Genomic DNA, 17,179 nt, shown 5'->3' with positions numbered 1-17,179 from the left:
GTCCATGGAAGACGAAAAAGCACCTAAATGAGTTATTTTATTGGCACCTGATTTTCCTTGCAGGGCTGGGAGGGGGGTCAGCTGAAGCCCCAGTGTTTTGCCAGATGAGGAAAAAATTATTTTATGCCTGAGGAATATATAAAATATTGGTGAGGGATGTTGGTTGCTGGCTGGAAAGGCAGCAGTTGGGGAGATGCGGCTGCACCCGCCCGGCTTAGCCTCCGCGGAACGCCTCCGCCCCCGCGCAGCGGTTTTACCTCTACAGGAATATTTACGGTACTTTGCAGAGTCAACCTGGCAAGGGGAGCGCTTGGGAGTTGCTTAAGGCAGGGAGGAATGCAAAGCCATGCAAAAATCCAGCAAACGGGGTGGGCATTTTGGTTGCTTAAAAAAATTAAAAAAAAAAAGGGGGGGGGGGAGAAAAAAAAGTGGGGAAAAAAACTACTCCAGAAAAAAATCTGACATAAACCACCCTCAAATGTCTTTGCGTGTTCACGGTTTCCATACAATGCGCCTTTTCCAGTGTTGTTTTTTTTTTTTTCTTCCCCTAACGTATTTATTTTGCACTGAAAGAAGCCAATATTGATTATTTTTTTTCATCCCTTGTATTCCTTTGCAGCAGCTCTTTTCAGTATGACCAGGAGAAGACGATGGGTGGGAGGGAAGAAGAGCTCTGTAGTGTTACGAGGGCAGAATATATTGCTATAAGGTGGCGAGGAACCAGCTCCGTGTGTGTGTGTGTGTGTGTGTGTGTACGTGTGTGTACGTACACACCTCTTGTTTCCAGGCGTGGGGAGCAAAGAAATATATAGAAAGACTATAATTTTTATTCTTTCCCAGAAACGAAGCGAAAAAAAAAGAGATTTGGACACTTATCTGTACGTGTGTGCGCCTTGGTGCATATGGAATGTATACCGGCTAAATTAAGGCTCTATATAGTCGTGTTCTTCTGGCTGCTTTATTCGACACAGATCATTAATAAAAGCAATTGAGGATTGTTAAAAAATCTTCCATCCCTTCTTGAGAGAGTGGCAAGAGCCTGGGAAGAGGCTGCATTTCCCCAGCCCACGACAAAGCCACCTAGTCCGAGCGGAGGGGGAAAAAAGAATGATAATAATAATAAAAAAGAGTAGAAAAGGTCGCAAATAGCCTCCAACTCTCCCATCCCACCGCGCGTAAATATGAGCCTGTTGCGGGCACCATCATTCGTCTCCTTAAAAAGCCCGTAAACTTTATATGACACAATATCTAATAGTAATTTATTGGGGAGATATTGTAAATTCGAACTGTTTTAGTTAATAAAGGAGCTAATTAATGAGAACCAGCCTCGCTTTTGCAGATGGTGGAGGGCCCCGGAGTGTTGCCGGGGGAGGGGCGCGCAGCGGTTTTGGGGCAAAACCCTCGCCTATCGATTATTTTATGCTAAATATGACATTTTAGGGCGCTTCGCGGTTCTTAAGCCAGCTCTGGGAGCCGTTGCTTTTTTTTTTTTTTTTTTTAATAAAATGCTTTATGGGATTTTTTTATGATTTTTTATGATTGGGAAGGGGGGGTGAAGAAGGCCGGGGGGGGGGAAGAAAAGGCGTAAAAAGGCGGAACTTGCTGTTGTGTTTTGTCTCGGCTGCCAGGGGAGGGGAGGGCCCCCCCCTCCCTCCCAGCGCAATTTGGGGCTCACGTGACCCCCCCGGACCAATAGGGCCGAGCCGTCGGTTTAACTATGTTTAATGTCAGATAGCAATAAAGTAGAAGCTTTCGGTCAGGCCCGCGGAAATGGGCGAGCACAACCTCCTTAATCCCGGCTTTGTGGGACCTCTGGTGAACATCCACACGGGAGACACCTTCTACTTCCCAAATTTCCGTGCCTCCGGAGGGCAGCTGCCCGGTTTGCCTTCCCTCTCCTACCCCCGACGGGATAACGTCTGCTCCCTGCCCTGGGCATCCTCGGAACCCTGCAACGGGTACCCTCAACCCTACCTGAGCAGCCCCGTCTCCATTAACCCTTCCTTCGGCAGAGCCTGCGACCTCGCCCGGGTGGAGGAAAGCAAATGTTATTACCGGGAAACCTGCTCCGAAAGCACCGGGCTCAAGAGGGAGGAGAGGGGTAGGGACAGTGCCTTGCTGCCCCTCGAATCCAGCCTCCCCAATGGCATGGGGGGCAATTTCAGCAAATATGACTATCCGAGCAGCGAGGCGGTCCCCCACGACCCTCCGTCCTGCCAGTCCTTGGAGTCAGACTCCAGCTCTTCCTTGCTCAATGAAGGGAATAAAGGCACGACCGGAGAAGCGGGGGGTTTGGTCTCCCCCCTGAACCAAGGCAGCACTTTAGGCAACGGTGGTAAGACCCCGGGAAGGAGGGTCTCGGGGCTGGATCTGGTCGTGGTTTGGGGGATGGGGGGGGGGGGGGGTTGCTTGGAAACTTGCCGGTTTGGGGTTCCTTCGCGGGGTAATTCCTGGGCGCAGCGGTGGGAAGCGGCGTCTATGTGTGCTGAGACCACTAGGGGTAGCACCGAAATCCCGAATGGTTTATTAGGTGGTGCTTCTTTTAAAAGAAAAGGCTATAAACATGTAAATATCCCATAAAAAAAAAAAAAGAGAGAGAGAGAGAGAGAGATGCAGTGAAGGGTAGTGGGTGAGTGGTTGCGCATCCCTGCGCGGCGTGGAGGGCTGGCGGAGCGTCCAGGCGGTTTTTTGGGGGATATCGCAGAGGTGTGTCTGCCCGAGGGAAGGGGGGAGAAGGGGGGGATGCTTAAAAAAGCAACAAAAAAACCCCACAGCCTTCAAAGATGGCACTGGGGTGGAGGTTTCTCCCTGTTAGTGGGGCCGGGGCGGCGGTGGAGCCCTTCCCCGGGGGGGTCCCAGGCTTGTCGCCCGCTCCCTGCCCGTCCTTTGCTCCGTGCCCCGGTTATAACGCGCCCTCCCTTTCCCTTCCTCTGCCTCCTGTGCCCGCCCCACGCATCCCCCGTGGCCCTGGGAGGCAACTGGGAGCATCCCCAAGCACCCACGGCCAGTACAACGGGGGACCCGGGGGACAGCGGGGCCCCCAGGGAGGCACAGAGAGGGGTGATGGGGGTGCCCCTTTTTTTTAAAGAAGAGTTGTTTTGGGGTTTTTTTTTCCTTGCCAAGTGCTCAACTCTCGCTCCCCCTTTGCCAGGTGCTCCTTGGTACCCGATGCACACACGGTCCCGGAAAAAACGAAAACCCTATTCCAAACTGCAGCTGGCAGAGCTGGAAGGGGAGTTTATGGTCAATGAATTCATTACTCGCCAAAGAAGGAGGGAGCTCTCAGACCGATTAAACCTGAGCGACCAGCAGGTGAAGATCTGGTTCCAGAACCGGCGTATGAAAAAGAAAAGACTCCTCCTGAGAGAGCAAGCCCTTTCTTTCTTTTAAAGTTTTAAAAGCGTCCGTGTCGGGTATTAAAAAAAAAAAAAAAAAGAAAAAGAAAAAGAAAAAAAAAACAAACCAACAAAACCCCCCACATAGACTCTCTAGCGTTCACCCGAGCTCCCGGGACTTTACCTGATCACTCTTAATCCCCCCACCCCTCCCTACCCAGAACTCAATGAATAAAGAAATAATATTCATAAATAACCAGTTTCCCTTAAAATATGAAACCCGACAGCGAGAAAAAAAATAAAATAAAATAATAATGCATCTTCTCCGCCGGGACCGCGGGGGGACAGACGGCTTCCAGAGATGCTCGCCAGGCTGAAGGGGAGGTTTTGAGTGCGACTTTAGCCGCTTTTCCTTTGCCAGCAGCACAGGTAGGGTTTCCGTGCAGCGCCGGGCACCGTCGGGGGCCGCCGGTCCCGCTCCCCCCCCTCTAGACCCCCCCCATCCACCCCCGCCCGGCTTCGGTTGGCGGCGAGACCTGGGTTGAGGGGGATGAGGGTGGATCCTGGCCCCTCTCCTGGGCTGCCACGCAGGGTTTAGGGCTGGTTTGGTGTTTAGTGGGAAAGCGGGGGGGGGGGGGGGATAACAAAAATAAAGGAATAGGAGGGAGAAAAAAAATAGGGAAGGGGATGGGGTATGTTGTCTTAAAGGACCGGCCCCGCGTCCTATGGAAGATGCTCTTTTTCAGCGCACGGTGTGACCCAAGATGTGTTTTTCTCAGTCTAAATTGAGGGTTTGCGGCTAATCAGGATCTCGAGGCTTAATCAGGATCTCTAGGAAGAGGCGAGAGACAAAGACTGTGTATATATCCGGTGTATATGGTATATATCTATATAATATATGAGGTATGTGTATCACACTATGTCCCTATAGATATGAGGCTTCGATGCAGGCGGTGGTGTTGTCCTCAATGCCAGAATGTCACAAGGAGAAGGAAAACGCACTCACACCCCTAGAAAACTCTCCCTGGAAAAAAATCTGAATTTCCTTCCACGTAAACTGAGCCTTTCGGAGAGTGTTTTTTCTCTCTGAATTCACAGCGATTCTCTGCACTACCCCCAAATTAAATCCTTCCTCTTAAAAAAAAAAAAAATTTCTTTGCAACAGCTCTTCTGACGGGGTAAGAATGCTGTTTTGCTGTGTTTATTGATGACAACGTAGGAAAATAGGTAGAAAATATCCTTTTTTGTAGCCTCCGGTGATACCAGCCTGTTGGAGCCTGAGCGAGTCGCATCTCTCCCTCCCTGGGATAACTCGAAAGATGCGCTTTGTCGCCTGGGTGCTAATTTCTCAATTTAAAAAAAGGAGATTGTGGGGGGGGGTTAAGGAAATATATCTCATGCAGCTATGTCTCCCTTCCCCAGCTGCCCATCAGGTTAAAAAAATGAAGGTTTCTAGCAAGGGCGATGCTTTCTTTACCTCCCTAAAAAGCCCTGCTAGCTGCAAATAGAGACAACCCCATCTTTAAGAAGAGGTTTTTGTCTTTGGGGTACGGGGGGGGTTGGCTCCCTAAAACCCTGTCTGGCTTTTTCCCTTTCAGGGCAGTAGAGAGGGGCCTGGTAGGATGCGACGGGTTTTCTTTGTATGTGTGCTCGGATTTCCTGGAGAAAACCCCCAATTTTCGTGATTCCCTGTCAGGTCTGTGTTCAAGGCACTTTTAGTCGGGGGGGAGCGAGGTGGGGGGGATTAGGATGTGGGGAGCAGCAGGTTTAGGGCCCTGGGAAGCTTTGCCTGCATGGGAAATTGTAATTTAGCATAAAAAGGGGAAAAAAAATGGGAAATTTTAGTTCAGGCTGAAGGGGGAGAGGGGGGCGGCGGTGCTGCAGTCCGGTGCTTTGCCACGCTGCGCTTTGCTCCATTCGTTTTATATCGGAGGGGGGATTAATTTTATGGCAAAGCAGCGTTTTCTGGGAAGTCTGGATGCTCACCACGTGCTCCCGCTTCCCCGCGTTCATGGTCATGACCAGCAGCGCCGAGGAATGCTTTTATTTACGAGCTGCAAAGGATGGAGCCGACTCCTTAAAAAAAAAAAAAAATCCCTCTCTGGGCTGAAAGGAGCCTTTTCCTTCAGCTTTATTTCTGCAGGAGCATCCAGCAGACCCTCCTCCCTTCATCCCCATCCCTTCCCCGGCTGCTTCCCCTTATTCTCCCCCTCCTTTTTTTTTTTTTTTTTTTGGTTTTGTTTTTTTTTGTTGTTGTTGTTTTTAATTCCCAACCCGGGAAATGTCACAGCTTTATTTCCTTCCACTTGTTTTTGCAAAGAAAGACCCCCCATCTCCTCCTTCAATGCTGGCTTCTGGGCGAGGGTCCCCTTTTGCCCCCTCCTCCCACACAAAAGAGCCGCCGCGGAGGGTATCGCCTGTCGCGATGCTGTGCAATAAAGCCTAGGATGTGTTAAAACACACATATATATAGATATATCTCTAGATGCTCCAGCTCAACCATGTGCAATTAAAGGAGGAAGGCGACGTGGAGGAATGCAATGTCTTGGGGAGATTTTGGGGGGTGGTTGTTGGGGGGTGCTTTTGGGGGGGTTGGGGGTGGCCGTGGGGGGAGATTTTGGGGGGTGGTTGTGGCTTTGGGTGCGTTCAGAGCACCTTGTCGCCGTGTCGCGGGGCTGAGCTGGCTCCGCGGAGGGTGACTTCGGGCTGTGCAGTGTCGCGGGGACCAGGGCGGGTGTAATTCCACGGGAAAAAAAGGACCAAATCCACGCAGGTTTTGCTGAACTGAGCTCCCAACAGCCCCCCCCCCCCCGAATCCCCCGGCGTGAGGCAGCGGTGGGGCTGGAGGCTGGAGTTTGAGGAAGGTGGGAATGAGGGTGAGTTACGGTGAGATGTCAGAAATGCTGTGTTGGATTTCAATCCCACCATCCCCAAAAACAAATCAATCCGTTTCGTTATTCTTCACCCACCGAGGGGCACTTGTATCCCCCGAAAAAACCCCACCGTCCTCCCCAACACAAAGGCCAAGACACCAGCAGCAACCCCTAGAGAAAATGCCGAAGAAAATGAAAATATATGCAATATTCTCTTCCAGATTGCTTTAAAAAAGGCGGCTCGGTGGGATTTCTGTTTGTTCTGTGTTTGTTCTCCGTGTACGTGGCATTGTTTTTTCTGCTTGTATCCCCTAGTCTAGGTTATTGCGGTTGTTAATATGCATCCTTTGCAGTATAGTTCATATGTAATGTTTCTTACCTCAAGCTATTCTATGTAGGGTCTATGCAAATGTCTGTTATAGCACGTTCTGGCTTTATATAGTCATGTAAAAAGTTGCTTCACAATAATAATAATAATAAAAATAATGTATTATTATGTGATTTCTTGATAATAAATAAAATTGCCCAAACATCTACTTGGTGATTTACTGTTTACTATTTAAAATTAGTATTAACTTGCAAGGTTAATAAAAGAGTAACAAAAAAATATATTGGCCAGCCTTGCCTTCTGTGGCTTGTAGATCATCTTTTGGTAAAAAAAGTAATTAAATGAATGTGTAAAATGCGTTGTAAAATGAGAGAAATATCGCTTGCTGCGTCGCTCTAAATATAATTAGAAAAATCCTGGGGAAACTAGAAGCATAAGTTAATCTCCAAATTGCTGGTTTAATGAGACTTATACTCGTGCTCGTAGCATTAATTGGAAGCAAAACTCAACCGAGACGCTATTTTGGGGGGTAAAGAAGCTTGAATATGGGCTAATTGGGATTCTTTTGTCTCTGGTGGAGGGTACAGGGGGACTCTACCTCTCCTGGAAGCAGCTCCCTGCCCCAGGGGCTCCCACCGTCCCTATGTACATATGGGAACTGCTATATGGAAGGGTTTCCTTACAGATACAGGAACGTCAAAGGTACCCTGGGTATGGCTTTAAGATGGGAATGAGACGTGAAAGCGCGGCTCTTAAACTGGAAATATATTAGACTGGGTTTAGATTCGGGCATGTTGATGCTCATTGTTATGGTTATGGTTATTAGGACCAGCGTTATTGCGTTTCTTCGGCGTAAATTCGCAGCAAATTCATTTAACAAGAGAAAAAAATAAGCCCGTCAGGCCAATTTAAATAAATTAGATTATGATTTCCTCGATCTCTCTCCAAGCAGATGTTTATACACAATGGATTCTCTGCTTTTTCCTTTCGGGGGAGATGCCATACACTTCTCGGGGGCAGGGGAAAAAAGCTTTTAGAAGATCGATAAGGGATTTTTATTAAAGAAATGCCAAAGGAAACCACAGTGGGGTCTATGGCGAATTAACTGATCCTTCCCCCAGTCCTGGCCGTATCCAGCCCCAAGCCCAGTAACCCCCAGCTCAGCCCACCCTCCAGTCTGGGCACACTGGGAGCCACTGACCTGAGCCTCAGCCTGCTGAAGTTAAGATCAGTTTTTGTGCGAAAAACACACGATTAAGATAAATTAATATATTTTTCCCCGCTTCCTCAGGCAGGATTCCCCAACACAGGGTGGGTGCGCTTGAGGTCTTCCAAAGTTATAAGATGATTTATCCAGTCCTGAGCAGTTTAATCTTTTTTTTTTTTTTTTTTTTTTTTTTTTTTTTTTTTTTTCCCCAGGAGCTGCTTGATTTGGACAGGAGAGGAGGAAGGAGGAAAGCAAATATTCCTGTAGGAATGGGCCCCACTTCTGCTCCTTCCAGCAGCAAACCCCAATCAACCCTCCAGAGAGATTTAAGTTTGGGGGTATGAAGAAGTAGTTGGGGAAATCTGAAGGGCTTGGGTTTTCTACACAGTGAAAATTCACGTTCTTCCTGTAATAGTTACTTTTTTAACTTTTTTTTTTTAATTTTTATTTTTTAACACGGGTGCACACACTTTCCCTCTGTTTCTTCCTGCTCCAGGAGAATATATGTACACATATATTGCACAAGCAAACTCAAGTTAGACTTTTATCCACTTTTATTTCCTTCTTTCTATGTCCCTGCGCCAATCTGGCAGGAAAATGGGCAGGAGGAGGAATTATGCCTAACAGGTCTGAGTGCTATAGGGTGACATAAATTGTATATATTGTAAGTCGGTTCACCTTGAGCAGGAATAGTTGGATTTCAAAGACATTCAAACACTCACGAAAATAGATAAAACTTATTTATTACCAGCGAGCGGATAGAACAAATTGTTGCTTCGCCATAAAATCTGTATTATTTCTGGGCTGGTTTCTTTTATTCAGCAGCGTATTTCATTGCTTCGGCTTTAAAATGAATTCGTTAGCGAGGGGAGAAAACCCTCATCTCTTTAATTGCGAGGAATATTTCTCCTGTTAATGCCAAAGACCGAGGTGCTATTTCACAGCTACTGCAAAAATCGTAGAAAATATTAATGCGTGAGGGTCAGTTTTAGGGATTTACTCCTGTTTCGGTACTTCCAGCGTGTACTCAGTATGGGAAATATAATGTGCGAAGCAGGAATACAAAAAGGGCATTTTTTTTCCTGAGCCAGGAGATATGTGCTTGACACCTTTGTGCTGAAGAAATGTCTGATTTCTTTGAACTCCCCCTGCAAAACCCGACCCGACTTAGCGCTGAGCTCACTTCGAAGCCATTAAGAGCCGCTTTAAGCAAAGTTTAATCAGGCAGTCCGCGAGCAACACCGAAAATCAAGGCGGAAAGTCAAAATTCTTTTCTCCCCCTCCTCACTTTCTTCCAACCCACTTTCTCTGAGTCAAATCGGAGTTTTTACACCCAAATCCAGGCGGCCCCAGAGATGGTTTAGCGGAAGGAAAAATAGGAAGAATTAAAAAGTGCGTGAGAAAATAAACGCCGCCAGGCTGCTGACACCCAGGTTGGTGCTTTTGCCTGGAGGGGAGGGACCTGGAAACTCTTTTTTTTTTTTTTTATTTCCCTCCTATACGTCCCCCAAAATAAAGAGTAAAGGCGTAGCCTGTATAGCATGGAGTGCTATAGGCTGTGGGTGCATATAGGTGTTCCCCCCCCCGGGTGTGCGTGGGCTTTGTGTGCGTTCAGCCCTTCGGACCTGGCCAAAAAGGAGCTGCACCAAGAGCGAGGTGAAAGGAGCGTGGGTGCCGGGGGGGTATCTTGGGGTGGGGGGGGTCACCCTGACTTGCTGAGCATTGCCGTGGGGGTGCGGCGGGAGGTGCTGGGCGCTGGCAGGATGACCCACGGGCGGCGTGGGAATATCACGCAGGGGAACGATGATGGTGTTGGGCTTCAGTCCAGCACCGGTGGAGATGCTCCCTGTCCACGCGTGGAAATAGTTTGCTTTCCCCCCCCCAGCCCACCCCTCGAAGTCCCCAGAACCAGGGCAAATGCACAGCCCCCCCCCCCCCCCCCCCCCGGAGCTGCCTTTCAGGGGGCTGCAACTTAAAGCATGGCAGCAATTAACAATACATGTAATAATTCCCATTAAAGTGAGGAGAATGACTGGATTTCCTTCTCCCCGTCTGTGTGTGGCTCAGGCTCCGTCCTTTGGCTAATTGCGTGATATATTAACTGTTTGCTTTCCTCCCCCGTGCTATTATAGGGACTGTTTTCAGGCACATGCCCCCCCCCTTATCATTAATATGCCAGTGCGTTATTGCCGAAGAATGCCTCGGTTTGGTTCCGAGTGGGGGTTCATAAATATAAAATAAACACAGAGTGGGAATAATTAGCAGCATTTATCAGCATATGGCCACCCACCCCACTTTGAAACCTTCCAGACCTTGCGAGAGGAAAATGAAGTACGTTGCAAGTAATTAGTTTTAAGCAAATCATTTCAAATGGAAACTTATAGGTAAAGACTAATGAAGTGCAGAGGGGGGGGAAAAAAAGCCTCTTTTTTATTGCTTGGTAGGTAGCAAGTAGACACAGCAATATTTTACTGTTGAGAGAATAAATTAATTAATATATCTGTAGCTAGCAACTACAATGGCTCCATGGATGACTGCATTTAAAGGAGATATATGTATCCAGTCTCATTGGTGTTGTTAACAAGAGTGATAATAAAGATGAAAAGGATAAGAAAGATAAAAAGATCAGTCGGCTTGTACTCCTTACTGTGGCTAAATTGCGTGGATTTTCTAATGGCTGCGTCTTGTTGACTCTCCACAAACTCCTTTTTTTTTTTTTTAGACTCAGACTTCATTAAGTGACTTTATTTTCATGTTGCTCAAATAGGAAATAAAGATAGGCGCCCCTCGCCCCCCAATAAATCTCGTATTAACGATCCTTCTCTGCAGCTTAAGGGGAAGGGGGCTTTCTCTTCTCCCTGTTTCAGGTCAAAAAATGACTATTTTTGAAAATAAAGTATTTTGCCTGCTTTTGTCAGTCCAGATTTTTTTTTTTTTAACCTCTGCTTTTGTGGTACCAGAAAAATGCAGAGATCTTATAACTCCCCCAGTCAGAATAAATCACATTTAGCCCGTGTTTTGGTCTAGCTGGAATATGAGAGCATGTGCCTCAAATCCGCGTTAAAAATCTACCTGTAATTTTTAAAGAGAGTTTGTGCTTTAATTTTAGGCTTGGGTTAGCCAAACACTGCCACAGAGAACACATAAACCATCAGGATATCTCATTATAAAAACGTTTGCCAAAATTAATTTATTTCAAAGGGAAAGCGTATTAATATTCATTTTTGCAGCCAGTACACTCCTGTGCCTCCCAAACCTACACGTCGGGTGGAGAAGTGTCGATAATTACAGAGAGTGTGGAAATTCATTTTATTTTTATGATTAACCAGTAAACTATTATGAGGTGAGGTGAGACGAGACGCTGCTAAAGGAGAAAGCATTTAAAAAATTAGGTATGGAAAAGTACAGTGTGAGACCCAAGGTAGCAATGAGGAATGTCGGGCAGGCTTCAGGTCCAATAAAATGAAGGAAAAAAAAAAAAAGAAAAGGAAAAAAATAAAGGCCATACATACCTTAAATCAAAATATCTTAAGGTAGAAATAATATTGTAAAATGATATTTTAATAGATGGTGTGGGCCAGGGCTCTTTTTCTTTGCTGAAAAATAAATCCCGTGGGGTTTTGCGGGGATCTGCGGGAGTAAATGCGGGGGGTGGGGGGGTTGTACGTGAACACCCCGTGGAGTGGAAATACCCGTGCAGAGCTCCGGTGTGTAACCGTGGAGCAAGGTACGAGTACAGCACAGCTCGCCTTGCTCAAACCCCCCCCTCCAAGGACCGACCAACTCATCGCACCCACGGGCACCCCACTGCCAGGGGGCCCAGCTAAAGCCATATTGAGATTTTGTTTTAGCCAGTCGTGCTCATTTTTGGGGGGCTGCCTGGACCACAGGGCTTTTCCTTGGGATTTTTCCCCCGCTGTGGCTCTTTACACCTCATTCCCCCCCCTCCCCAAATCTCTCATTTCCAACTTCCAGCCAGAGCCCAAACACTGACTTTATGGGTATTTAAACCAACCATCTTCATCTGTAATTGTGGATGAAGAGTATTTATTGCTCCGGTGGATAACTAGATATATAATTATCTCTTTATAGAGAGACTGTGAAATAAAGCATCTGTCTCCCCCCCCCCCAGACACACACAAAGGCGGGTGAACACCGGCAAAGTTACACATCTGCACAAGCACTTCATTTTAATTTTTTTTCCTGCCCAAAATGCATTCATCAAAGTCCGAGGAACCTCTCCTCAAACTTTAAAAAAATCCCGCTAACCCAATGAAATGGCTCTGCCATGGATTTTTTCTTTTTTTTTTCCCATTTCTTTCCCGAATGGGGCTAAAGAAATTACCTATTTGCAAAGAGGAGCCGCGCTGGCTGCCGCGGTTCCGCGTTGTCCTTTTTTTATAGGGGAAAAGGGATTTTGGGGTGGATTTCGGGGCTGGGGGGGGGGGGTAGGGAAACCTGGTGGGGGAAAAAATGTGCTGAGGGATTTTTCGGTGCCTCTTTGGGGGAGAGTGGGGGGTCGTGGGGAAGGGGATGCGGTGGGGTGAAAGGGGATTTCTCGGGGAGGATGGAGGGAGACGAAAGGGTCCGCTCGGCTATAACGGAGATTTTTTTTTTATTTTTTTTTTTAGGCAGCGGTTAAAACTTGCCCTTCCCCCCCCCCCCCCGCCCCTTCTCGCTCCAAGACTTCAAATAAATTTGGGAAATTTTGATTTCGGGGGGTAGGGGGGCTCCGGGGCAGGAGCTGCCCCTCACCCCCCCCCCTTTCCTCCCCATCTTATTTTTTATTTTTTTTCCCCTCGATGTCCGCGCCTGCGGAAAGCTGCCTGTCCTGCCTGCCCTGCCTGCCCTGCCCGCGCTGCCCGCGCTGCCCGCGCTGCCCGCGCTGCCTGCGGGAGGAGCCGCCCGGGCCGCCCGTCTGGGTGGGCGGGGGCCCGCCCTCGCAAAGTGAAGGTCAAGTTAAGGCTCCATCCAGCCTCCCCTTCCGCGGCCCCTCCGCGCCGCTCCGCCGCAGCCCCGCGGGCAATGCCATTGCCGGCGACCTGCCCGCTCAATGCCGCAACCCTTCTTTTCATTAAAACACCCTTTTTCCCCCCCCCCCACCCCCCTCCAGAGAGATGAGCCGAGTGCTGAAATAGCAAAGGCGGGGGGGGGGGGGGGGGGGGGTCGGTTTTATGGAGCCTTTTTCTCCAAACCCTGATTTTTTTTTCATCCTTTCTCCCCCCACTAAGCTGGACTGCAGACTTCAAACAAGGGTGTTTCCCCCCTTCTCCTTTTTCTTCTTCGGTTGGTTTTTTTTTTTTTTTTTTTTTTCCCCTTCTTCTCTTTTCCCAGCAAGATGCAAACCCGTCTGCCGTGGAGGAAATTAAACATCATAAAGAAAAGCCCAATTAAGGTTTAATGTCTGAACATTACCATTTCCTCCAGAAAACAATGAAGTTCGCTCGGTAAGGAGAGAGGCAGAAAGAAAGAAAAGAGGGGGTGGAGGGAGGGAGAGGGGCAGAATTTTTTGTCTGGAAGAGGGGAAATATTGGGTATTGAGGGGTAATCATTAAATAAAAAGGGAGGGCGGTTAGGTGGGTGTAGGAGATATTTGGGATCGAGCCAAGCTTGTCTGCTGTCTGTGCTCGGAGATGGGGATAAATGGAATAAAACAATGTGGATTTTAGTGCGTGGGCAAAGCTGGTTTCTGCTCATATTTGACTCCTGGAAAAGGCCTGAGCAGGGGCTGAGCTCGGGCGGGGGGGGGGGGGTGTTTAATAATAAATAAGCAATAACCCAGGGAAAGGGGTGAAAAGGGGGGGTCGGGCGCAAGCGAGGTGGGTAAAAGCCCTGAGTCCCTTTACCTCTTGCCTTGCAGTTAAGTGGTGCTGTCCTTCCCTCTCTCCCTTTCTCCTCACCCCACCCGGAGCTGATTTCACCCTGAACCTTTGCACTCCAGAAAAAAAAAACCAAAAACCACCCCCCCCCCCCAAAAACCAACAAAATGGGGAGGGGGACCTAAAAAAAAAAAAAAAAAAAGAGCAGAGGAAAAGCCAATTCAATGCACCCGAAACGGCAAAAATCACCCAAACCCACCGCGCTTGGGCCGTGGGAAAACGACAGAAAGAGGAAAAAGCTTGGCCGGGAGGGGACATTTGCCAGGTTTGGGTTTGTGTCTCTGCACCCCACTTTGCCCCCACCCTGAACCCCAAATCCCCCGGCCCCTCTCCCACCTCCCCTGCGAGCGGCGTGGGCTGCCGAGCCCGGAGTGGGGACGGCACCCACCAAAATGTGGATATTCCCCGGGTTTGCGGGGGGTGGGGGAGGTTCTGCTCTTTCTTTCTCTTCTAACAGGCAGATCTTTGAGGGGGGGGACGATGCAGGGCTCCGTAGATGTGACAATGATCCCCTGCGAGGGGACCGAGCATCCCCCGGTGCTGCAGCCCGGCTACCCCGGCGGCCCCGCTCCCCGCAGCCCCCCAAAACACCCGAGAGGAGGAAAAAAAAGGCACCATGTTTCTTTATTTTCCACTTCCCGCGAGAAAATAGCATTCAATATTCCCCCCCCCCCCCCGGTTGTCGGCCTCTGCCTTAGAGTCTACTCAAAGGGTGAAAGAAATAGTGTGTTGGATACCCCGCACTGGGAAGGATGGAAGGAGATCAGTGTAATGGAGAAGCCAATTTTGCAGATACTTGCCTTCATTTGATATGAAAAGGTAACTATATAGTTATTTAGGCAAACCTATGCTCTACGGATAGAACTCCATAGAAATACTCAATCAGAATGCATACATGGGTGTACTATAGCAATGAATAAAGATCCATGCGTATTTATGGTGTAAAAGCAAATAACTTAATACTTCTGCACAGTTGCTCTTGCTATAGACTCACAAATTTCTAATAAATATGGAAAGAAAGAAAGAAGGAAGGAAGGAAAGAAGGAAAGAAAGAAGGAAAGAGAAAGAAAGAAAGAAGGAAAAAAAGAAGAAGAGAAAGAAAGAAGGAAAGAAAGAAGGAAGGAAGGAAAGAACGCAGGAAAGAAAGAAAGAAGGAAAGAAAGAAAGAAAAGAAAATAGACTGGAGGGACCAGAAGGAGGGATTAGGTAAGAGTCCGATTAGTGGACCGATTTTTAATTCATAATTTGTCTGCTCTCAATACATGAGGTATTTTAAAGCCAGTACCTTATCAAAGGAGAACTCCGGCTACAGGAATTTATATATATATTCATTTCAACTGAATGTGGCACCAACAAAATGCTCGACCCTCATCCCCGATGAAGGAAAAGATGCGAATATCATTTTTTATTCTGCAGGAGAATAAAGGAGCCGCGCTCCTTGCAGAGGGCATAGAGTGAAGCAACTTACTGAAAAGAAATTTTTGTGCCCCTCCGCTCCTCCGACTGAAAATAAGAGAGGGATGCGCTTTTGCATGCGAGGGCATATTCTACAGGCGAAGGGCCGTCGGTGCGGAGGGAAAGGCAGGTACATACATTAGCCCCATAGGTGATGGAGAAGGGTGGACACAGGCATTTTCCACCGCTATACCTCCCACTCCTTCGCCGGCAGCATTTATCTTCCCAAAGCTGGATATACGTTTGGAAAATGTCACCCCGTGAAGCAGCTGAAGGATTTTGTTTCGTTTTATTCTGATTAATGCGGGGATGGAAGAGAGAGCCCAGCGCCGTCGCGCCCTCAATTGCGAATTATTGAAGTTTATCCCCATAAACTGTTGAGATTCGCCTTTGATCAATGGTTATCTGAGGGAAATACATCTAGGTGCTAGCTGTTGTGGAAAAAAAAGTATTAAAAAGAAAATAAATTAAAAAGGGGGGATGCGGGAGCCAAAGTATTAAAGTGCAATACTTGGAAATTATTTCCTATTTAAGGATTAAATACCACGCATGCAAACGTGTGTGCGGTTTTAATAAGGCTGGGGAGGATTAGCCGCCCACATTCTATTCTGAACTTTGCATTTCGGGCTATTTTGCCAATAAATGAGTTACCCAACAGAAAACACATTTTCCCTGCCACAATTTCCGACTTTTTACACAGTTTTGCACATTTTAGTGGCGCTGCTGAAGTTATCAAGAGGGCATGTCTGGCGAATAAAGGAATTTCTTTTTTTAAAGGTTTGGGTGTGTTTTATATGTCTTCCTTTGTGTTTAAATAAGTATTTTTAGAGGTTTGGAGGGGGGGAAAGAGAGGGAGGCTGTGGAATAGAACTAGGTGTTGCTTAACGAGCTCCTCTGGGTTTCCTGTCTCCTCTAAGCTGAATTTCGCAGCGGCTCTAGGAGCGAGTTTAGCACGCTGTGAAGTTTTACTTGAATTCCCCAAACCTCGCCGTTTCACATGCTTCAGCAGCTCCCTGCAACTGAGCTGTGCAGAGGAAAATAAAGTAAATAAATAGATGGAAACACACAGGCATTGATATTCCCCCGGCCTCAGCTCTCCCTGTGGAGGAGGTGGGGAAGGACCCGCGGCTGATGAGAAAATAAAAATAAGTGGGAAGGCCGACTGGCAAAGTGTTAGTTATATTGGTTATTATTAAGCCCAACTCTTCTTAACGCCTCTTCGGCATCACTTCTATTTGAATCCGACACCCGCCGCACATTTTTATCCCAGACAGTCCCAGCCTTGCCTGCGGTTGGGAAGCATAGTTCAATCTGCTTTTATCTTGATTAAGTCCACATGATTTTGAACTTGCAGCTCAGGTCTAGAGAGATCTAAGTCCTTTTTTTTTTTTTTCCCTTTGAATTGTTCACAGCTTATATAGTTTTCTTTCGCAGCCTGGCATCCATCCAATTAAATTTATCTTTGCCATTTGGGGACAATAATATTTTCCAAGCGCTTCCCACTTGTAGCTATTGTCTCTCCCTTCAGATTTCCTGTACACATACGCGGTGTCTAGTAATCTGTTTACTGGCCTGAGTTTCCTCTCTTTCTCTTTTTCTTTTTTTGAAGTCCATCTGAGGAAGTAATTGTAGTACCGTCGTGGAAGGGAGGGAAAAATCACTTTGAGAACATCTGATAGGCCAAAGTCATTAGACATCAGAAGTTGGAGCCTATTTAGCAAAAGCAAAGCACATCTCTGAAGCTGCTGAGAGATGCATCTGCTAAAGAAGTGCTTTTTGCACCCACTCGCAATGCATTTGCAGCCCCGAGTGAGCACAGGTTAGCAAAGCAGGTTGGAAAAACTCCTTTATTTCTTCCCCCAAAGCAGGAGGCAAAGCAAACTCTCATCAACTGGCTGAAATAGGGAAAGGTTCAGGGTCTAAATTGTGCATCAGATATCTTGAGAGCACAGTAAGTAGCAATGAGTAACGTGGTAAGCCAGGTTGGTATAAAATCTATTCTCTTTTTTTTTTTTTCTTTTCTTCTTCTTCCTTTTTTTTCCCCACCCCCCCAGTCAGTACTTTCCCTACTGTACGGGCTCGGACAAAGATTTCTTTATGGC

The 17,179-nt window shown here is 47.5% G+C and overlaps 1 protein-coding gene across 1 annotated transcript; it reads left to right on the top strand.

The window, feature by feature from the left end:
- Window positions 1–1,770: 1,770 nt before the first annotated feature.
- Window positions 1,771–3,507, top strand: HOXC12 (homeobox C12). Its single transcript, XM_030037832.1, has 2 exons — window positions 1,771–2,335; window positions 3,152–3,507. Exons 1-2 carry the CDS (start codon window positions 1,771–1,773, stop codon window positions 3,388–3,390), a joined length of 804 nt encoding a protein of 267 aa, XP_029893692.1. The 3' UTR covers window positions 3,391–3,507.
- Window positions 3,508–17,179: the final 13,672 nt, after the last annotated feature.

Source organism: Aquila chrysaetos, chromosome 15 (genome assembly GCF_900496995.4).
Source record: "Aquila chrysaetos chrysaetos chromosome 15, bAquChr1.4, whole genome shotgun sequence".
Classification (NCBI taxonomy): domain Eukaryota; kingdom Metazoa; phylum Chordata; class Aves; order Accipitriformes; family Accipitridae; genus Aquila; species Aquila chrysaetos.
Note: the sequence above shows the minus strand (reverse complement) of the source record. Positions and strands in the feature narration are given on the sequence as shown.

What these genes read in the sequence shown, in the direction of transcription:
- HOXC12 (XM_030037832.1), top strand. Translation starts at nt 1,771, where the DNA reads ATGGGCGAGCACAACCTCCTTAATCCCGGCTTTGTGGGACCTCTGGTG. An exon ending in CAGCACTTTAGGCAACGGTG is followed by an intron (nt 2,336 to 3,151) that starts GTAAGACCCCGG and finishes CCCCTTTGCCAG; the next exon opens with GTGCTCCTTGGTACCCGATG.